This window comes from Barbus barbus (assembly GCF_936440315.1).
Source record: "Barbus barbus genome assembly, chromosome: 7".
Taxonomy (NCBI): Eukaryota; Metazoa; Chordata; class Actinopteri; order Cypriniformes; family Cyprinidae; genus Barbus; species Barbus barbus.
Genome location: NC_136735.1, coordinates 308,500 through 332,500, shown reverse-complemented (window position 1 = coordinate 332,500; position 24,001 = coordinate 308,500). Strand labels below are relative to the sequence as shown.

The 24,001-nt window shown below is 43.3% G+C and overlaps 1 protein-coding gene and 1 long non-coding RNA gene across 2 annotated transcripts in view; one reads left to right on the top strand and one right to left on the bottom strand.

Moving 5' to 3' along the window:
* LOC306872868 overlaps positions 1–24,001 on the bottom strand; it is a 147,638-nt gene that overhangs the window by 77,991 nt on the left and 45,646 nt on the right. The gene's annotated exons all lie outside the window — the stretch shown is intronic.
* LOC306872475 (ly6/PLAUR domain-containing protein 1-like) lies at positions 7,830–15,652 on the top strand. The gene is made up of 3 exons (XM_079421041.1): positions 7,830–8,113; positions 9,363–9,503; positions 14,177–15,652. Exons 1-3 carry the CDS (start codon positions 8,071–8,073, stop codon positions 14,410–14,412), a joined length of 420 nt encoding a protein of 139 aa, XP_079277167.1. The 5' UTR covers positions 7,830–8,070; the 3' UTR covers positions 14,413–15,652.

Sequence of the window (24,001 nt, the reverse complement as noted above, 5' to 3'; positions counted from 1 at the left end):
CAACAAGCTTTATTAGTTGTTTTGGTTAATATTTTGTTGATTGGTTTCTTTGTAGTGTCATTGTGTTAACACTCTTGTGGTGACTGAGGCCTATGACAACAAGTTTGGTTTGGAAGTTATTATCTGTTTGCATTTTCTTTTGTTATTTATGAAGTTTGGTCATTTATGGGCAATATGTTAGTAGAGAGGTTGGTGCCATTTTCTTTATATCTTGATGTTGTCCTGTTTATGCTAGTTAGGGAGTTAGTGTATTGTTATTGTATTTTTGTTTCCTTTTCTTTGTTTTAGCTTAGTTAGTTTCTCCCTAATAGTTAGAGGTTTTATGTTTGTTATTTTGACCTGGTCCCCTCTTGAAGCTTCAACATCCTCCCATAACTTTAAAATAAAATAACTTGTTTCTTGATATTGAGTTGATTGTTTGCATTTGTTAAAGCACCGGGGTTGGGAGTTGAACCTTGCTGCCTCCACACATCACTGTTTTATTCCGTTACGTGTTCCCCTAACCCTACACTAACTGGGAACGTAACAATGACATATTGTGTTTGGCAACAATATTATGATTTAGAACAAGTTGCCTTATTGTAATAACAAAATATATGATGCAGTATATTTTACACTACATTCTGGGTACTTATTGTATTATTACAACATATATCTTACATGACATTGATACAAATAGTAGGCCTATACTATTGTATAATTTAGTAATTATAGCAAAGTTAAAAACCACCATAGTCGAAATTCCTAAAGTATGGGGAAATTTTGTAATGAGTTTCTGCTATGATTTGGTTTAAAAATTGATATGAAAATTGACCTGATAGAAGATTATTGAATATGATCATGTCAGCAGCGAATCATGTCCGTTGAGGTGCAGTACAGTGCAAAACTAGATGACCTGTTTCCAGCTGCTCCCAGGATATAACTTCTAACTATACCATCATAATACACATGTACATTTACCAAATTGATGTTTTTTATATATATATATATATATAGCTGTAGTGCTGTTGGTGCACTGGAGCTTCTGTATGTGGTTTGAGGAAAGTAGAATAAAATCTACTACAACATTTTTCTTCACTACTGTGCAAACATACACCCTTGTTACGTGTAGTTACTGTGGAAGTGTAACATTAAACAATTTTAGTTCTGCTACAATAGATGTGTTTAAAAGTTATTAACAATGAACTGCATTACATAGCTAAATGCAAGGTCCAAAGACCTTAAGTTAAAGAAATATTTTTTATTATTTAACAACATTTTAACAGATCTTTTCCAAGAACAGAATGCAGAAAAAATAAACTTGCAACCATTTATACAAAAAACAAATAACGGTAAACACACACACAGAAAATCATGTTCTACATTTATTTTTAATAGGCATATTATCCATTTTTCCTTTCATGTCAGGAGTCGACAATTTTCCGGAGATCTTTTGCATATGCTTGCGAAGTTGTCCCTGCAGTATATGAGGAAGCAGAAAAGTCCTCCCCCTCTGATGCAGTTTTCACCTGTGATCACAATTAGAGAAAAATACATTGCAAAAAAAAAAAAACACTGTTAATACATATCAAGTTTGCATAATGTAAAGAAGTGTTGCACAAAGCTTATATTTAACCAAATATATAAAATAAGGACTTCTGTGAGGACTCTGTGCCACAGCAATGTTTCAATGAAAATCTGTAAGAGTTGCCAACACTGTGATATGGTAAAGCAATAAATAATAAAATAACAAAGGATAATTGATAATATGCCTATTAAAAATAAATGTAGAACATGATTTTGTGTGTGTGTGTGTGTGTGTGTGTGTGTGTGCGTGCGAGTATGTGTGTGCGTGCGAGTGCGTGTGTGTGCGAATATGTGTGTGTGTGAGTGTGTGTGTGTGTGTGTGCGTGCGTGCGTGCGTGCGTGCGAGCGTGCGTGCGTGCGTGCGTGTGTGTGTGCGTGTGTGTGCGTGTGAGTGAGTGTGTGTGTGTGTGTGCGTGTGCGTGTGCGTGCTAGTATGTGTGTGCGTGTCTGTTTACTGTTCTTTGTATTTTGTATAAGTGGTTGCAAGTTTGTTTTTCTGCATTCTGTTCTTGGAGAAGATGTTAAATTGTTAAATAATAAAACATTTATTTGTTACAGCCCACGGATGTTACACTTACACAGTAACTACACGTAACAAGGGTGTATGTTTGCACAGTAGTGAAGAAAAATGTTGTAGTAGATTTTATTCTACTTTTCTCAAACCACATACAGAAGCTCCAGTGCACCAACAGCACTACAGCTATATATATATATATATATATATATATAAAAACATCAATTATACAGTAATTATACGTGTGTATTATGCTGTTATATCTCCTGGGACGAGCTGGAGACAGGTCATCTGCTGAGATGACCATAAACAACACTCCTTCATCAGGTCAACTTTCATATGGGAAATTCTGAACCAAATCATATCAGAAGCTCATCACATAATTGCCCCATACTTTCATCTGAGTTCAGTAATCTCCATGACCCCACATAAATAACATTAGTGAATAATATAGCTTTTATTCTTTAGTACACTGTGGTAAAATTATAAAGACTATTGTGGTTTTGAACTTCACTATAATTACTCAAATATACTATAGTATACTACAGTTTACTATTTGTATCAATGTCATGTAAGATGCATATGTTGTAATAATACAATAAGTATGCTACCCAGTACATAGTGTAAAAATATGCTGCATCATATATTTTGTGTTATTACAATAAAAAATCATAGTATTGTTGCCTAACACAGTAGGATATAAATACCATGTAATCTTAGAATAGTTACACCTTGTTTATGAAATACTAAGAGTGTAAATACTTTAATTTTCCAGGTCATTACCCCCTTATTCCCCAATTATTTCTGTTTGTCTACATGTATCTTCAGCTTTAAGTCATGCTCTACATACACCTAGTGTTGCTTTCTCAACGAAAATTATGATGAAATATCGTCGACAACAAACTTTATCACGTGACGATGACGAGATCAATGCTGGTCACGTGAAGAAGACGAGATCAATGCTGGTCACGTGACGAAGACGAGATCGATGCTGAGATCAATGCTGGTCACGTGACGATGACGAGATCAATGCTGAGATCAATGCTGGTCACGTGACGATGACGAGATCAATGCTGGTCATGTGACGATGACGAGATCAATGCTGAGATCAATGCTGGTCACGTGACGAAGACGAGATCAATGCTGGTCACGTGACGAAGACGAGATCAATGCTGGTCACGTGACGATGACGAGATCAATGCTGAGATCAATGCTGGTCACGTGACGAAGACGAGCTCAATGCTGGTCACGTGAAGAAGACGAGATCAATGCTGGTCACGTGAAGAAGACGAGATCAATGCTGGTCATGTGACGATGACGAGATCAATGCTGAGATCAATGCTGGTCACGTGACGAAGACGAGATCAATGCTGGTCACGTGACGAAGACGAGATCGATGCTGGTCACGTGACGAAGACGAGATCGATGCTGAGATCAATGCTGGTCACGTGACGAAGACGAGATCAATGCTGGTCACGTGACGAAGACGAGATCGATGCTGGTCACGTGACGAAGACGAGATCGATGCTGAGATCAATGCTGGTCACGTGACGATGACGAGATCAATGCTGAGATCAATGCTGGTCACGTGACGATGACGAGATCAATGCTGAGATCAATGCTGGTCACGTGACGAAGACGAGATCAATGCTGGTCACGTGACGAAGACGAGATCAATGCTGGTCACGTGACGATGACGAGATCAATGCTGAGATCAATGCTGGTCACGTGACGATGACGAGATCAATGCTGGTCACGTGACGAAGATGAGATCAATGCTGGTCACGTGACGAAGACGAGATCGATGCTGAGATCAATGCTGGTCACGTGACGATGACGAGATCAATGCTGAGATCAATGCTGGTCACGTGACGATGACGAGATCAATGCTGAGATCAATGCTGGTCACGTGACGATGACGAGATCAATGCTGGTCATGTGACGATGACGAGATCAATGCTGAGATCAATGCTGGTCACGTGACGAAGACGAGATCAATGCTGGTCACGTGACGAAGACGAGATCAATGCTGGTCACGTGACGATGACGAGATCAATGCTGAGATCAATGCTGGTCACGTGACGAAGACGAGCTCAATGCTGGTCACGTGAAGAAGACGAGATCAATGCTGGTCACGTGAAGAAGACGAGATCAATGCTGAGATCAATGCTGGTCACGTGACGATGACGAGATCAATGCTGAGATCAATGCTGGTCACGTGACGATGACGAGCTCAATGCTGGTCACGTGAAGAAGACGAGATCAATGCTGGTCACGTGACGATGACGAGATCAATGCTGAGATCAATGCTGGTCACGTGACGATGACGAGATCAATGCTGAGATCAATGCTGGTCACGTGACGATGACGAGCTCAATGCTGGTCACGTGAAGAAGACGAGATCAATGCTGGTCACGTGACGAAGACGAGATCAATGCTGGTCACGTGACGAAGACGAGCTCAATGCTGGTCACGTGACGAAGACGAGATCGATGCTGGTCACGTGACAATGACGAGATCAATGCTGAGATCAATGCTGGTCACGTGACGAAGACGAGATCAATGCTGGTCACGTGACGAAGACGAGATCAATGCTGGTCACGTGACGATGACGAGATCAATGCTGAGATCAATGCTGGTCACGTGACGAAGACGAGCTCAATGCTGGTCACGTGAAGAAGACGAGATCAATGCTGGTCACGTGACGAAGACGAGATCAATGCTGGTCACGTGACGAAGACGAGATCGATGCTGGTCACGTGACGAAGACGAGATCAATGCTGGTCATGTGACAATGACGAGATCAATGCTGAGATCAATGCTGGTCACGTGACGAAGACGAGATCAATGCTGGTCACGTGACGAAGACGAGATCAATGCTGGTCACGTGACGAAGACGAGATCAGTGCTGGTCACGTGACGAAGACGAGATCAATGCTGGTCACGTGAAGAAGACGAGATCAGTGCTGGTCACGTCAAGAAGACGAGATCAGTGCTGGTCACGTGACGATGACGAGATCAATGCTGGTCACGTGACGATGACGAGATCAATGCTGGTCACGTGACGATGACGAGATCAATGCTGAGATCAATGCTGGTCACGTGACGAAGACGAGATCAATGCTGGTCACGTGACGAAGACGAGATCAATGCTGGTCACGTGAAGAAGACGAGATCAATGCTGGTCACGTGACGATGACGAGATCAATGCTGGTCACGTGACGATGACGAGATCAATGCTGGTCACGTGACGAAGACGAGATCAATGCTGGTCACGTGAAGAAGACGAGATCAGTGCTGGTCACGTGACGATGACGAGATCAATGCTGGTCACGTGAAGAAGACGAGATCAGTGCTGGTCACGTGACGAAGACGAGATCAGTGCTGGTCACGTGACGATGACGAGATCAATGCTGGTCACGTGACGAAGACGAGATCAATGCTGGTCACGTGAAGAAGACGAGATCAGTGCTGGTCACGTGACGATGACGAGATCAATGCTGGTCACGTGAAGAAGACGAGATCAGTGCTGGTCACGTGACGATGCTGAGATCAATGCTGGTCACGTGACGATGACGAGATCAATGCTGGTCACGTGAAGAAGACGAGATCAATGCTGGTCACGTGACGATGACGAGATCAATGTTGGTCACGTGACGAAGACGAGATCAATGCTGGTCACGTGAAGAAGACGAGATCAATGCTGGTCACGTGAAGAAGACGAGATCAGTGCTGGTCACGTGACGATGCTGAGATCAATGCTGGTCACGTACGAAGACGAGATCAATGTTGGTCACGTGACGAAGACGAGATCAATGCTGGTCACGTGAAGAAGACGAGATCAATGCTGGTCACGTGACGATGACGAGATCAGTGCTGGTCACGTGACGATGCTGAGATCAATGCTGGTCACGTACGAAGACGAGATCAATGTTGGTCACGTGACGAAGACGAGATCAATGCTGGTCACGTGAAGAAGACGAGATCAATGCTGGTCACGTACGAAGACGAGATCAATGCTGGTCACGTGAAGAAGACGAGATCAATGCTGGTCACGTGAAGAAGACGAGATCAGTGCTGGTCACGTGACGATGACGAGATCAATGCTGGTCACGTGACGATAACGAGATCAATGCTGGTCACGTGACGATGACGAGATCAATGCTGGTCACGTGACGATGACGAGATCAATGCTGGTCACGTGACGATGACGAGATCAATGCTGGTCACGTGACGATGACGAGATCAATGCTGGTCACGTGACGATGACGAGATCAATGCTGGTCACGTGACGATGACGAGATCAATGCTGGTCACGTGACGAAGACGAGATCAATGCTGGTCACGTGACGAAGACGAGATCAATGCTGGTCACGTGACGAAGACGATAATTAAATATATAATTGAATTATCGCAGTGGATAAGACACATGCCTTTGGTGTGAGAGACCCGGGTTCGAATCCACTGTGAGACACCAATGTGTCCCTGAGCAAGACACTTAACCCCTAGTTGCTCCAGAGGCGTGCGACCTCTGACATATATAGCAATTGTAAGTCGCTTTGGATAAAAGCGTCAGCTAAATGAATAAATGTAAATGTAATGTAAATGTATATAATGCAATAATGTTGATGAATAAAAACGAGACTAAATGTGGTTTACAAAATAAAAACTATGCTAAAATTTCTCTTCATTTTCAATAAGCAAAATGAGACGAAACGAAATGTTATAACGTTATTTCGTGTCGTTTAGTCGCGTTATTATTTTGCAGTATTTCTGTTTCCTGTCTCACTTCAGACGCAGGTGACGTCACTTCCTCAAGCCCCACTCGCGCCATTATTTAGAAGACGACAACAAACATGTTAATAAATGTTGTAAATTCAATTCAGAGCGTCTTCCGTGTCTGGAATGGATGTCTTCTTGAGTCTATAAGGCAATAATACTATAATAAGATATTGTTTGAAAAAGGTTTGGCTAAAAGAACGTTTAGTCTGTACTGACTGGGCTAAACAGAATTACTAAAATACCATTTTCATTAACTAAAACTAGACTAAAAACAGTATGAACTAAAACTAATAAAAACTCAAATGACAGCTTCACACAAAGACTAGACTAAAACTCAAATTAAAACAACACTAATACAAGTAATTTCAGAATAATTACCCTTTAGTTATTAAATACAGTATAAGTGCTTTATAATTCTGCAGGTTATTACCCCTTATTCCCCTAACGATGCATATTACCCAGTTTTCATTTGAGTTATTTATACAGCACAGGAAACACAGCACTGCTTTACAGAGGATAAAACTAAGATACAAGAAACAGAAAGAAAGAAAGCAATAAGACATAATGAAGAATTGCTAAAGCTTTCAGGACTCGTGTAGAGAGGAGAGGGATCTCTGAACTGATGTAATTAGACAGATGTCGTTAATGAAGCACATCCAGAGTTTAGCCACAGACACTGAAGACTTGACAAATGTGTCCTGGCCATCTAAAAACAACTGTATTATGCTGAAGATCAAAGTGATTTGTGTCTGTTTGCAGACATCTTCATGTGGAGTAAAAGTTGTAGTTTTTATCAGTTTGATGGGATGCCAAGTTGATACTTGTGTTATTATTTACAATCAATGCAAATTTAGTCATTCTTGTTTATTATTCAGTAAAACGAATAAGTGAACATTTAATTTGCATTCACAGTGTTGCTGTTATGACATATCTTCAGATAAAACACGGCCAATTAAAGGTGTGTCTCGCGCTGTCCGGCGGTGACGTCAGCAGTCAGTCTGCGCGCGGGCTCCAGCCTCCAGGTGTGTGTGTGAGTGTGTGTGTGTGTGTGCGTGTGTGTGTGTGTGTGTGTGTGAGAGAGAGTCTCTCTCTCTCTCTCTCTCTCTCTCTCTCTCTGTGCATTCGGCGGAGCTCCGTCTGGCGCGGCGCGGGGGAGCGGCTCTCGCTCGCGGGATGGACGCGTCGGCGCGGCGCTGAGCGGCTCCGGGATGCGGCGGTGTGCGACTCTACTGATGATCGCGCTGACGGCGGGTGAGAGCATGCAATCACACACACATTAACACCGGCGATTACTGACCGACGCGCGCGACTTCCCGAGGACGAGAGCAATGACTGGATCGCGATGAATGGCCGTGATTCTAATGAGCTTAATTAGTACAGTTTTAGCTCCTCTTATTCATCAAAATACTGAGACTGTAACGCTTATTAACGATGCTTAATTGTGCCTTCATTTCTCAAAAGAATGACTTGTTTTGTTTCATTTTTAATATCTTAAATTAGCAGGATATATGAATAGATTTATCGATGATGACTGATACAGTTAAATATTAATTTCCCAGTTTTTTAAACTCTTCACTGTGTTCTGCTTCAGTCAGATAATGCCTGATTCACTTGTAAATGAGAAACATGTTAATGATTTCTTCTATATTAATGTAAAGTGTTCAGTATTCGAACCAAATTCAAAAGAGATGATAAAACACTCATATTTATCCTTTTTTAATGTATTATAAATATATTAACATAGCCTAATACCAAAAAAAAAAAAAAAACAGTCTAATTTCCTATACAATTAAACACATTTTTCTTTCTTTTTCTTCTCACATTTACTTTGGAGTTTGTTAGATTCTGAGTTAAAGATAATCCTGTCCGGACAAAAACAAACAAACAAAATAAATACTACTACTATTACTACTATTAATAATAATACATTTTAAAATATATAATGTTCAAATCAGCATAAATTAAGGCAGTAAAAGAATGTACTACTACGATGGATAAATGCTTAATTTCAATAATGTCATTTTTCCTGTGAAAGTAATCAGAATGAGATATTTGTTTTTATTATTTTCATCATGCAGAATTGTGGGAAATTATTTTAATTTGTGCTCATTGAGTGTAGAAATCCAAAACCATGGTTTCAGAACATTTTTTTATTTAAGCCGCACCTCTGGGAGCATTGCATTCAATTCTAGTGATTACAAATTACAAACTTACCCTAATGTAACAACACATGAATGAAGTGTATTTGTTATTTCTATTCATTATTTAACCAACAAATGAATAGAGTTGCCCTTCACTGTCTGCCGCGTCATTGAACAGAATTCACTGGATAAATACAAAATAAAAATCACTGTATGAAAGTTAAAGAAGACACAAACCTGTGTGCAGAAATCACTGACGATGATGATGGTGAAGATGAATGTGTGTGTGTGTGTGTGCAGAAATCACAGGCGATAATGATGATGATAATAAGGATGTGTGTGTGTGTGTGTGTGTGCAGGCGTGAGCGCGGCGCTGCAGATCCAGTGCTATCAGTGTGAAGATGTTCAGCAGGACGACTGCTCCTCGCCAGAGTTCATCGTTAACTGCACTGTAAACGTGCAGGACATGTGTCAGAAGGAAGTGCTGGTCATGGAGGACGGTAAGGATGCTGCATCACTTCCTGTGCTGCCTGTTGCTATGGTGAAGTGCTAGTCTTGCTAGCTGACCGATGATGATGATGATGATGGTATGTGCAGTGAATGCTGCTGTGCTCGTAGAAAATCACTTATATCAGTGAAATAATTAATGACCAGAAGCAAAGACTGTCTCAGAGGGAGGTTTGGTTCCTTGCCGCTGTCGCCTCTGGCTTGCTCAGTTGGGGACACTTCATTTCTAGCGATTATCATCAATTTGATTTAGCAGATACTGTTTAAACTAAACTGAGCTGGACAATGACATCTCTGAATTCAATAATGAAATGCCATTAACTGAAAATTGAGTGTTTAATCTTATTATTATACATTACTGACACTCTATCCTCCAATTTGATACTGTTAAGTGCTTTGACACAATCTGTATTGCTAAAAGCGCTATATAAATAAAGCTGACTTGACTTGACTTGACTGCAATATAAGAGAGATAAAGGAGAGGCTGACGAGGTTTTCGTGACGGCAACAGAAGAGCGGCCGGCTCTGACAGACTGTTCTTCAGCTGAGCTCATGATTGGAGACGCTGTCGTCTGCTGTGTCTCTCCATACACCGTCAGCTGATCCAGACTTTACAGTAGTGTGGATATGTCATGCAGTACTTTAGCACTGTCAGCCTGAGGTTCAGAAGAAAGAGCAGAACCCTCATGATGTAACGGACCGAAGTCATCGCAGTCGATTTGCACAAATGAAGCGTTATTGACTTAATTATATTTGGGAGGAGCAATATTCATGAATGAAATGAGCTGATTTCAGACACACACAGGGGAGTTTCTGTAGACGTTGTGAGTGAATGGTGAAGCGCTGCATTCATCCAGTGAAGATCTCACTGCTTATGACTGCTCCTTCACTGCTCCTCACTGCTCCTTCATCTGCTCCTTCATCTGCTCCTTCATATGCTCCTCACTGCTCCTTCATCTGCTCCTCACTGCTCCTTCATCTGCTCCTTCATCTGCTCCTTCATCTGCTCCTCACTGCTCCTTCATCTGCTCCTCACTGCTCCTTCATCTGCTCCTCACTGCTCCTTCATCTGCTCCTTCATCTGCTCCTTCATCTGCTCCTCACTGCTCCTTCATCTGCTCCTCACTGCTCCTTCATATGCTCCTCACTGCTCCTTCATCTGCTCCTCACTGCTCCTTCATCTGCTCCTTCATCTGCTCCTTCATCTGCTCCTCACTGCTCCTTCATCTGCTCCTCACTGCTCCTTCATCTGCTCCTCACTGCTCCTTCATCTGCTCCTTCATCTGCTCCTTCATCTGCTCCTCACTGCTCCTTCATCTGCTCCTCACTGCTCCTTCATATGCTCCTTCATCTGCTCCTGCATCTGCTCCTCACTGCTCCTTCATCTGCTCCTTCATCTGCTCCTCACTGCTCCTTCATCTGCTCCTCACTGCTCCTTCATATGCTCCTTCACTGCTCCTTCATCTGCTCCTCACTGCTCCTTCATCTGCTCCTTCATCTGCTCCTCACTGCTCCTTCATCTGCTCCTCACTGCTCCTTCATCTGCTCCTTCACTGCTCCTTCATCTGCTCCTTCATCTGCTCCTTCATCTGCTCCTCACTGCTCCTTCATCTGCTCCTTCACTGCTCCTTCATCTGCTCCTTCATCTGCTCCTCACTGCTCCTTCATCTGCTCCTTCACTTTTCCTCACTGCTCCTTCATCTGCTCCTTCACTGCTCCTCACTGCTCCTTCATCTGCTCCTTCATCTGCTCCTCACTGCTACTTCATCTGCTCCTTAACTGCTCCTTCATCTGCTCCTTCACTGCTCCTTCATCTGCTCCTTCACTTTTCCTCACTGCTCCTTCATCTGCTCCTTCATCTGCTCCTTCATCTGCTCTTTCACTGCTCCTTCATCTGCTCCTCACTGCTCCTTCATCTGCTCCTTCACTGCTCCTTCATCTGCTCCTTCACTTTTCCTCACTGTTCCTTCATCTGCTCCTCCATCTGCTCCTTCACTGCTCCTCACTGCTCCTTCATCTGCTCCTTCACTTTTCCTCACTGCTCCTTCATCTGTTCCTCACTGCTCATGACTGCTTCTTCATCTGCTCCTGCATCTACTCCTTCACTGCTCCTTCATCTGCTACTTCATATGCTCCTTCACTGCTCCTTCATCTGCTCCTTCACTGCTCCTCACTGCTCCTTCATCTGCTCCTGCATCTGCTCCTTCACTGCTCCTCACTGCTCCTTCATCTGCTCCTGCATCTGCTCCTGTATCTGCTCCTTCACTGCACCTCACTGCTCCTTCATTGCTCCTCACTGCTCCTTCATCTGCTCCTGCATCTACTCCTGTATCTGCTCCTTCACTGCTCCTCACTGCTCCTTCATTGTTCCTCGCTGCTCCTTCATTTGCTCCTGCATCTGCTCCTGTATCTGCTCCTTCACTGCTCCTCACTGCTCCTTCACTGCTCCTCACTGCTCCTTCATTGCTCCTCACTGCTCCTCACTGCTCCTTCATTGCTCCTTACTGCTTCTCGCTGCTCCTTCATCTGCTCCTGCATCTGCTCCTTCATCTTCTCCTTCACTGCTCCTTCATCTGCTCCTTCACTGCTCCTCACTGCTCCTTCATCTGATCCTGCATCTACTCCTTCACGTCTCCTTCATCTGCTCCTTCACTGCTCCTCACTGCTCCTTCATCTGCTCCTTCACTGCTCCTCACTGCTCCTTCATCTGCTCCTTCACTGCTCCTCACTGCTCCTTCATCTGCTCCTGCATCTACTCCTTCACGTCTCCTTCATCTGCTCCTTCACTGCTCCTCACTGCTCCTTCATCTGCTCCTTCACTGCTCCTCACTGCTCCTTCATCTGCTCCTGCATCTACTCCTTCACTGCTCCTTCATCTGCTTCTTCATCTGCACCTGCATCTGCTCCTTCAGTGTTCCTCACTGCTCCTCAATCTGCTCCTGCATCTGCTCCTCACTGATCCTTCATCTGCTCCTGCATCTGCTCCTTCATTTGCTTCTCAGTGCTCCTCACTTCTTCATCTGCCCCTCAGCGATCCTTCATCTGCTCCTCACTGCTCCTTCACTGCTTTTTCGTCTGCTCTTCACTGCTCCTATATATGCTTATCAGTGCTCCTCACTGCTCCTCAATCTGCTCCTGCATCTGCTCCTCACTGATCCTTCATCTGCTCCTGCATCTGCTCCTTCATTTGCTTCTCAGTGCTCCTCACTTTTTCATCTGCCCCTCAGCGATCCTTCATCTGCTCCTCACTGCTCCTTCACTGCTTTTTCGTCTGCTCTTCACTGCTCCTATATATGCTTATCAGTGCTCCTCACTGCTCCTTCATCTTCTCCTTCACTGCTCTTCCATCTGCTCCTCACTACTCCTTCATGTGCTCCTCACTACTCCTCACTGCTCCTAGATCTGCTTATCACTGCTCCTCACTGCTCTTTCATCTGCTCCTCACTGCTTCATCAGCTGCTGCCCTGACCGCAGCATGTGGCGCTATCAGAAACTCTCAGAATGAACAACTCCTGGCAGACTGTGGCTGCAGTGAGCTCCAGAGGCTCTGATGAAAGCTACTGTTCATGTCAGTGAGCTTTACACTGGAGATCGGCTGCTGCTGTGGCGCTCCTTCAGATGCTGATCCTAGTTCAGCTCATGTGAGCTCCATTCCATATTTGAAAGAAAGCAGTCCAGGCTATTAATGATGTACATTAAGACTCATTCCTCACTGTTTGTTTCAGTACAGCCAGAGGTGTGTTTATTTGTGTCATATTTCCATCAAATAATTCAGCAGGACAAACTTCATTCACACATAATTTTTAACAAAATCGTTTATCCACAACGATGAATAAATTATATTTCTAGTAGAAAGATCAACACAAGCTTTTTTAAATCAACCAATAAATTTAAGGCAAACAGCCCATCTTAAATCTTTTATTGAAAAGAATAAAAAAGAAAAGTGCATCAAATTATAAAATCAAAGGATTTAATCTGGATTAAATCTAAAGTTTTCAATCTGGTTCCAGTGTTCATTTTAAACAGTTTTTTTGTTTTATTAATAGTTTTTGTCTTTTGATAAAAATATGCTTAATATTTCATCATATCATGTTCATTATTTTTAGTTTGTTTTACTCTGTCTAAAATGGCATGGTAATGGTATTCATGTTGAAATTAATGTTTAAATAATGATTTAATTTTGATCTTCCTTGTCAACCACAGTATTATTTTTCTCAGCTAAAGTAAGGGCAGTGCTGTGCGGTTTATGTTTATGTGCTGTGTCCTCTAGTGGACTGCCGATGATAAAGCAGTAGCTAAACTCTATCGCATTGATGCTTACACTGAAGGAAATGATGATTTAACAGAAATCAGTTTTGACAATTAATACGTAAAGAAAACAAAGCCTAATTTTAGGACTGTTTTTTTGCATTGTAACCTTGTTTTCATGACATTTAAGTTTCAAGATTCTCATTACAGTAATGCATCTGGACATTTTACTTTGGAGTTAGAAAAATATTTTGGAGAGTAAAAATACAGCAATGCAACAGCATTAAGATTTCAGACAACAAAGGCAAAACAACAAATATGATCAAATATTTAATTATAAATATTATGCAGAAAATCTTAATGATTTTGAAAATGCAAAGTTCTGTGTGTTGACAGTTGTGAATGCGTGTTTGTGCAGGGATTCATTACAGGAAGTCGTGTGCGTCGTCGGGGGCATGTCTGATCGCGTCGTCGGGCTATCAGCAGTTCTGCACGGGAAAGCTGAACTCCGTCTGCATCACCTGCTGCAACACGCCGCTCTGCAACGGCCCACGGCACAAGAGAAGACTGGCATCCCCCGCCTGCAGACCCTCCGTCAGCCGCTACGCCGGCCTGCTGCTCGGCCTCATGCAGCTCTACCTCTGCTCGCACTGACGTGTGTGTGTGTGTGTGTGTGTGTGAGAGAGAGAGAGAGACACGTCTGCTGGCAGGAGCAGCTCTCACACACTCCAGCGTCTTTCTGTGTGCTTCCCTTCATTCCCGTGGTAATTAACCTGTGGGCGGGGCTTGCACATTTAATCCCACCAATCACAGCACACATGCAGAGATGCACACTTGACAGCAGGACAATCCTCTTCGTCAAACATCGTCAGCTAGAATTATCAGTAGACATTACTCAGCTGACTATCATTTATGTCATTAGTTCTTAATTACACGGTAAATGATACATCGAATGCTATATTATCATAATAGAAACACGTATTGACAGTGTTTTTCATTACATATATAGCCATGTATAGGCATAACCCATTAAAACAGTGTTACTGAACATTTTCAACAAAGGACAAAAGATGCAGCACACACACTGACATTTAGGGGCATGTTGTCACACTATATGTGGTAAATTGTCACAGTGAGGACAAACTATCCTGAATCAAAACAAAACAAAACCACCGAGCTGTTGTTTTGGCTAATAGTAATGTATAAATGAGGAGATCTACTGATCATGTTCATCAGGTCTGACGGACAGGTGAGGAACGCTACAGTCCTGATCGAAATGCCTGACAGACTTATAAAGACGTCTTGCTGCTCACGCTTTCAGTAAACTCTTCCTTCACACATGTATGACTGTAAACCCTATTGCTATGAAGCAGGCCTCGTCTCCCCTAGATATTCACCTGTGCGTCTACTCTCAGTCTTTATTCTGATTATTTTAGGAGTATGAGAGTGATGTGGTGCCTCCGCTCCGCTCTGCTCACTCTAAACATTCATCAGCACACAAACCAGTCCTGTCCGTCCTATAATCCACAAGACACTTCCTTCCTCTCGCTTCCTCTGATGATTCTGTGGCTCTGCAGCGACTGTGATGCAGAGATCATTGTGAGGATGGAAGCCGTTGAAGATCGGATCGCTGGAGACGGTGTTTGTCTGATGGGAAGGACGCAATGCTCTCATGTAGCTTCTGAATACAAAGACCTTTGATCTCTTCTGTTTGAATGAATGCAGAGGGTTTCTAAAGGTAAATGTATGCATATACGTAAAGAAGCAGTCAGCGCTTTGGACACATTTGATCAAACATATATTTAATCAAATGTGTTAAATTACATGTGTGTGAGGGATAGAGTCATTGTCTCAAAATAATGGCTACTCAAATAAATAAAATCATGGACAACACATTGATTTGAGTTTAAATTATTATCTGACTTCACTGCTGTAAAGCGCTGCTCTTCCTCAGTTTTGTCTGTTTTCCTGCAAAAATGTCTTAAGACCAAGATGCATCTACTGGAGATCTTAAATGACTTGAGATATTAAGGCTTGTTAACTTTATTTTGATTTTAAATTAATTTAATGTTTCCATTGGCAGACAATTTTGTCATTCAAGCTTAAACTTGATACATTTTCCACTATTGTGTGTGTGTGTGTGTGTGTGTGTGAGAATGTGTGTGTGCGCGCGTTTTTATGACAAATGAGGACATACATTTGTATAATGACACAGGTATTACAAGGTGAAGGTGACTTTTCAGGACATTGACTCATGTCCCCACTTTTAAAACGCGTATAAATCATACAGAGGGAGTTTTTTTGGGGAAAGTAGAAATGCAGTCTCCTGTGAGGGCTAAGTTTAGGTGTAGAGCAATAGCACATACATTATACAAACCATTACGCCTATGGGATGAACCCACTTTTCACAAAAACGTGTGCGCGTGTGTGTGTGTGTGTGTGTGAGTACACATGCGGGTATATATAAGGAATTGTGAATGTATGTTAGCCATGTGTTCTCAAGATATTTGGATCCTGTTTTTGTTGCTTGTCTTGTGGATCCAAATAAAAGAATAGAATGTGATTCTCAGCCTGCAGCTCCACTGCTGGGAACCCAAAGGGCATCGTTACAGCAGACTCTAGTGTGAGGGGAACAGTCAAGTGGTCTATATTGATCTGATGCTGGAGCTGCAGCTGTAAGATCTGAAGCAGCGGTCTGATCTCATGAGGAAGAGCACCGAAGCTGAGCGCCTCCTTTCCTCTCCGTGAGGCTTGTTTCCTCCAGAGACTTTGCTCTGGCGTGATGGTAAAGTAGTGTTTATGAGTTTATGAGCAGCTGCTTTCAGTGCAGAAGTCACTGGGAAACCGCTATATTTCTGTCGTTCCAAGCGTGCCACCTGCTGTCAGAAAATGAATTTGGCTGTTGAGGATCACATAGACGCAGATGTGAACCGTCTGGAGGATCTCGCTCCAGCCCAAACCAGCCCATGGATCCTCAGCAGACCCCTCTCACAATTACACTTCTATTCAACTTCTCCAGGCTCAAGTCCAGTTTAAAAATTAGAAATTATTCCAGTAAAACATTGCAAAGGGGTAGACATTTCCTTTTAGATTTCAAGATCTTATTTGATAGCTTTTCATATGTTATAGTCTTATTTTATATATAACTGTTTAGTCTGGGAGGAGAGACAAATAGTGATGGTCTATAGTTCAGCACTCACTCCTGAATAGACCTGATGGATTTATTTACAAAACAAATGTAATAAATAAATGTTTTAAATAAACTAAATTTTTCCTACAACTCAAGAGCAACTGAAACATATATATATATATATATATATATATATATATATATATTTTTTTTTTTTTTTTTATTAGGGGTGACCTCGAATAGTTGAAGATTCGATGCATCGATAGGAGGAGCCTGATTCGACTCCCAATCTCACAGTCGAATATTCGCGGGATGTTATGATCATGCCATTTTGGCTAAATGGGGGTGCTAAAATCTTTGATTTCACATAAAACTACCAATTTTCTCCCAAAAAGTGTATTTGACTATCAGTCGAATATCAGCAAGATTCGAAAATTCTGATTCTACTATGAAAATCCTTATTCAGGGACACCCCTAATATATATATATGAAAAAAAAAAAAAAAAATATATATATATATATATATATATATATGTATGTATATTAACAGGGATAGGCAGTATTTAAAATACAAAATATTATTTTGTATTTAAATACCTTTGAAAAAAATCTAATGTATTTTGTATTTAAATACATTTAATCTTAGTAGTTTTTGATTTCCTGTATCAACTAGTTCAAACCTCAAACATGCCACGTTCATGTGAGCTGCAGCTGTTTGACTCCATCTGAAATTGGGTAATGAAATTTTCTGGATTAAGGAATAATATTGCCTTCATGTGCTATCAAAATGTCCTATTTCCAATTTCAGAAGTCCTGATTACAAGCATGTCACATTCAAGTGCTTTGCTGTTGAAAAGAATAGGAATCATGGAGGACACCAGGTTTCCTGGGAAAATCTTATTAAAGTCAAAATCGTAGATATTTAAGATATTTAATTTGGAATAAAATGTAGCATCCCATTTGTTGACAACTATATCATCATTTACAGTGCTATCTTTATAGGTAGCTTGTTGGTGATTCTGGATTTTCAGTCAAATACATGCTGTTTTGCTGCGTATAAACCATACAAAATGCTTGAAATGGTTATTGCACTACTATGTGCATGACTTTAACATTAAAACAAGGTGATCTTGCTTTTGTGGGGGAAAAAAAAATCATACCTGTTCCAGCAGGTAAAAAAGAGCACTAGCAAGGGGAACATACCATTCGCAGTAATCAATCTTGTTAGTATCTTTTTAGGTCAGATTTTGTTTTTATCAACTAGCTAGTCAAATGGGTTCATATAAACTTTAATCATTACTGCTTGCTATGGCGATATAACAATATATATGTCGGCGATGATATAAAGTGTAAATCGATTGAACTTTTTCTATATCATTTTTCTATATAATTTATATATTGTCGTGGTCCAAAAACCAGTCAGTATCTGGTGTGACCACCATTTGCCTCATGCAGTGCAACACATCTCCTTCTCATAGAGTTGATCGGGTTGTTGATTGTGGCCTGTTGAATGTTGGTCCACTCCTCTTCAATGGCTGTGTGAAGTTGCTGGATATTGGCAGGAACTGGAACACGCTGTCGGTTATGCAAACCGATTGGTGCAGCAGCTGTCCGGGTGGCTGGTCTCAGACGATCTTGGAGGTGAAGATGCTGGATGTGGAGGTCCTGGGCTGGTGTGGTTACACGTGGTCTGCGGTTGTGAGGCCTGTTGTCGTCAAATTTAATGACCATTTCGTGCCCAGAAGGAATGTTATTCACGAGAGAGCCCGTTTTCACCAGCGTACACAGAGACCGGGAGAGACTGTCGAGGCTTTCGTGAGATGCCTCTATGAACTGGACGAATACTGCGAGTTTGGTGCGAGCAAAGAGGAACAAATATGGGACAGAGTTGTTATTGGGTTTGCAGATTGTGAAGTTTCGCAGAAGTTACAAATGGAACCCGAGTTGACATTGGACAAAGCGGTCCAGATCACCCGGCAGTCGGAGCTCATCAAGACGCAAAATGCGAGCGGTGAAGCGGCCGCTGTACAACACGGACGTCACAATAGCTCAAAGTGCTTTACGGGTCCATCAACAAAGGAAAAGGGCGGTGGAAGAAAACAAATCGTGGACTGCACACGTTGTAATCACACACACAATGAGAATAATTGCCCCGCACGAAACAAAAGGTGTAGGAGATGCAATAAACTGGGACATTTTGCAATTGCATGTAAAACAAAGAATGTCAAAGAGCTTGTAGTGTGTGATAGTGAAACTAGTGATGCATTTTTCCTAGGGTCTGTAATGAATGAGTCTGCCGCAGAGAACAGATGGTGTGTTACTCTGCCTATTCAGGGCAGGTCGGTCAAATTCAAAATTGATACCGGGCCGACATCACCATCATGTCACGCTCAGCGTTTGAGAGCTTACAAGAGCCCCCTCCGCTGGTCAAAACAAGTATAAATGTGCAGAGTCCTGGGGGGAAAGTAAGTTGCATGGGAAAATTTCTGGCAAACACTGAAAGAAAAGGGGAAAGTTTTGAATTTTGGGGCCATTTGCCAACAATTTGCTCAGCCGTAGCACTGCTTGTAAAATGGGCCTAGTACAGAGGGTGGATGAAATTACAGACCAAGAAGATGTCTATGGAGACATTGGAAATTGAGTGAACCAGTGAAAATTGAGCTAAAGTGCTACTCCTTATAGTCTGTCCACCCCTCGTAGAATTCCCTTTCCTTTGTTGCCTAAGGTTGAACAGGAGCTCAAACGCATGCAGTCCTTAGGGATAATTTCAGAAGTCACAGATCCGACTGAATGGTGTGCCCCAATGGTGGCTGTAGTGAAAAAGAATGGTTCGGTCAGGATTTGTGTAGACCTGAAGCGGTTGAATCAGGCTGTGAAGCGCGAGTGCTACATTCTCCCAACATTAGAGGACATTGCCCCAAACTTTCAGGTGCCTGTGTCTTTTCTACACTAGACGCATCCTCAGGGTTTTTGCAAATCCCTTTGGACCCAAGTTGCGTGAAGTTGACTACATTCATAACCCCTGTAGGACGGTTCTGTTTTAATAGATTACCATTTGGGGTTACCTCAGACCCTGAAATTTTTCAAAGGAAAATGAGTAAACTTCTAATTGGGCACAAAGGCACTGTAGTTGTCATGGATGACATACTTGTCTATGGCAAGGACCAAAACGAGCATGACGAAAATCTCGAGGCTGTTCTGAAAACCATCAGAGAGTCAGGTCTTAAATTGAACCGTGATAAATGTCACTTCAACAAATCTGAGCTGCAGTATTTTGGGCACACCATCAGTCAGGACGGCATCAAGCCTGATGCAACAAAGGTAATGGCAATAACTGATATGCCTAGTCCCACTAATGTGACCGAGCTCAGGCAAATTCTAGGAATGATCAATTATTTAGGCAAATTTGTGCCAGGGCTTTCAACAGAGCTTCAACCAGTTACAGCTCTGCTGAAAAAGGATGCTGTAAGAGATGGGTTGTTTTTTGTGGTATGCTCAACGGATGAACATTTAAAGAATGAAATGCTAGAGGCAAAGCTGCAACTGGTGCAAAACAACATCACAATCTCCTGAGAAAGCACGAGAGAGAGGTTACATTGACCTTCATGATAAGGTTGGAAACTGTTGTCGTTGCATTATGCACTGGTTTATGATTATCTTTCTTGAATGTGTTTATGATTTGATTATCATCATTTTATGCATTTACTTATGATCAGTATCAGTATTAATGATATCAGCTGTGTGTATCAACAATAAACAGTTGTAATTGCTTGATTAGTATGGTGTACGGACCTTTTTATTGACACCTTCTCTCGCCGAATTAGCACCTCACTGGTCTCACATTAGTTTTGAAAACCAAAACCATACCTAAACAGATGCAATCTGGTTTTGGACAGAGGTCCATGAGCAGGCACTGAACAAAGTAAAAGGCATGTTGGCCACAGCTCCTGCCCTTGCCTATTATGATCCTGAGAAACCCACAATGGTTAGCGCTGATGCGAGCAGTTTTGGGTTAGGAGCTGCCTTGCTTCAAGTCCATGCCCCGCTAGAAATTTTAAGTTCCCAGAACATCCTCAGAACGTCCCCGCTGGTGTCAAGGACATTGTCTAACGTCCCCAGAACGTTCTGAGAAGGTCACGATGTTGAGTTCTTTAAAGGGTTGGGGGACGTTATTTGGAGGACCTTCACACAACATTCAGGACGTTCTTGGAACGTTTAGGGGACCATATTTTATTTGGAAATCTGATGTTCCCAGAATGTTTCATGGTTTCATTTGAAGTAACCATGTTTGAGATCAGTGTTAAAAAAAAGAAAGTCATAGGAGGTTGACGCGGCCAAATGTGCCAAACTGACAAATATTTTTTCAAGACGACAAACGAGCACACGTGAACTGGCGACTCAAGGTACAGTGACTAGAAACATGTACAGTTATGCATTTGGCAAACGCTTTTATCCAAAGTGACTTACATTGAAGGATTTTTTTTCTATTGATTGTCTGTTTCAATTAAAATGTACGTGATTTTAGCCTGTTGGCTTATTTTAAATGTTATTGCGGTTTAATAAAGATAAGTCTGATACTGAGGGAAGTGAGAAAAAGAAAGAGACAGAGACAGAGACATTGATCTTAAGTGAGACAACAGCGGCCAGGCAGAAGGTCCCTGCCAAACGTACCTGTCACGGTTGGTGGTTGTAGTAAGGGCGCCCACAACAAGGAATAACAAAAGGTATATTTATTCAGCATCAACACACATTTAACCATTACTAACTTAAGATCCGACAACTAAACAAGGAGAACTGAGGACTTTTAAAGTGAGAGGAACAAACAAGGAAACAAGGTAATTAATCGAACACAGGTGATGCATATAACTAATTAACAGAACTAGGTCAGAAACTAAAACAGGAAGAACCAAATAAGGACAAAAAGGAAACTAAACAAACAGTTCTGTTACAGATATCGCCCCCCTCCCGGAAGGTGCGTCCCGTACCGTAACATCGGGGAGGGGGGGCAGGCGTCCTGGAGGCTGGAGCAGGACCAGGATAGGATAGGGAAGCCTCCAGGACGGATCAGGAGCCTTGGGAGGCCATGGCAGGACTGGAGATTCGGGAGGCCATGGCGGATCTGGGGCCTTGGAAGGCCATGATGGATCTGGGTCCTCGGGCGACCATGGCGGATCTGGATCCTCGGGCGGCCATGGCGGATCGGGGTCCTCGGGCGGCCTTGGCGGATAGGGGTCCTTTGTGGCCTTGGCCTTTGGCCTGGCCACACAAACTGAGGCTATATGGCCCCCCCCCCAAAATTTCTTTGGGAAAGTTCCCCTCAGGCGGCCATATTAGAGGAGAGGGATCTTTGGGGCGCTCTGGAGGAGCGGGCGCTTGGGGGCGCTCTGGAGGAGCGGAGCTGGACGGAACCAGCGGAGACGAAGGAGAGCTGGACGGGACCAGCGTAGATGCAGGAGGGCGCTCTTGCAGCGCGGACAGTTGAGGGCGCTCTTGCAGCGCGGACACTGGAGGGTGCTCTTGCAGCGCGGACACTGGAGGGCGCTCTTGCAGCGCGGACATTAGAGGGCGCACGGGAGGCGCGGGGCTGGACGGGACCAGCGGGAACTCAGGTGGGTTGGACGGGACCAGCGGGAACTCAGGTGGGCTGGACGGGACCAGCGGGAACTCAGGTGGGCTGGACGGGACCAGCGGGAACTCAGGTGGGCTGGACGGGACCAGCGGGAACTCAGGTGGGCTGGACGGGACCAGCGGGAACTCAGGAGGGCTGGACGGGACCAGCGGGAACCCAGGTGGGCTGGACGGGACCAGCGGGAACTCAGGTGGGCTGGACGGGACCAGCGGGAACTCAGGTGGGCTGGACGGGACCAGCGGGAACTCAGGTGGGCTGGACGGGACCAGCGGGAACTCAGGTGGGCTGGACGGGACCCTCTTTCGAGGTGCAGGGATAGGAGGGCACAGACGAGGAGCAGGCACTGGATGGCACTGGCGAGGAACAGGCACTGGAGGGACTGATATGCCCTCAAACTCTATCAAAATCCCCACCGGCACCTGTTTTTCCTCCCTCGGTGGTTCGGGGTGAACCTTTATTGACGGCGGGATCCTCTTCGTCACGAACGGCGCAACGTACATCGCCCTTTGCGGCGGTTTCCTCCTCGCCGTGGGCGGAACATTCATCGCCGTGCACGGCGGGATCCTCTTCGCCGCGGGCGGTGGACTTTTATGGTTGGGCAGGCGGGAGGAGTCGTTGGAGAGGTATGTGGAGGATCCTGGCGTGGGAAGAGCTGGGGAGACGCGGTGCGTTTCTGCTGGAGCGGGATGACGAGTTTGGGGAATTTCCTCGACTTCTTCGTCGATTCCATTAAGACAGAAAATTAGATTAATAAGCTCGATCAGGGGAAAACTACCTTTGGGAAGCTCGCAGCGAATGATCTCGTCATCCAACCCCAGTAGGAAATGTGCACCTAGAGCCGCGTCGCGCCAGCTCACCTGGTTGGCGAGCTCGAGGAAAACCTCCACATATCGCTCCAACCTCAGGCCGCCCTGCCGCAACCCATACAGCGCGACTTCAGCCGGAGTCATTTCGACGATCTGTTTAGTCTTCAGTTGAGGGTCGGATCTTCTGTCACGGTTGGTGGTTGTAGTAAGGGCGCCCACAACGAGGAATAACAAAAGGTATATTTATTCAGCATCAACACACATTTAACCATTACTAACTTAAGATCCGACAACTAAACAAGGAGAACTGAGGACTTTTAAAGTGAGAGGAACAAACAAGGAAACAAGGTAATTAATCGAACACAGGCGATGCATATAACTAATTAACAGAACTAGGTCAGAAACTAAAACAGGAACAACCAAATAAGGACAAAAAGGAAACTAAACAAACAGTTCTGTTACAGTACCAAACTGACAGATATTTTTTCAAGACAAACAAGCACACAGGAACTGCCGACTCAAGGTACAGTGACTATAGTCAAAAACTATAGAACATATATGTATGCATTTGGCAAACGCTGTATCCAAAGTGGCTTACATTGAAGGAAATTTTATTTTTTCAGTTTAGTTTTTTTTTTTTTTTTTATTATTTTTCAATTAAATGTAAGTGATTTTAGC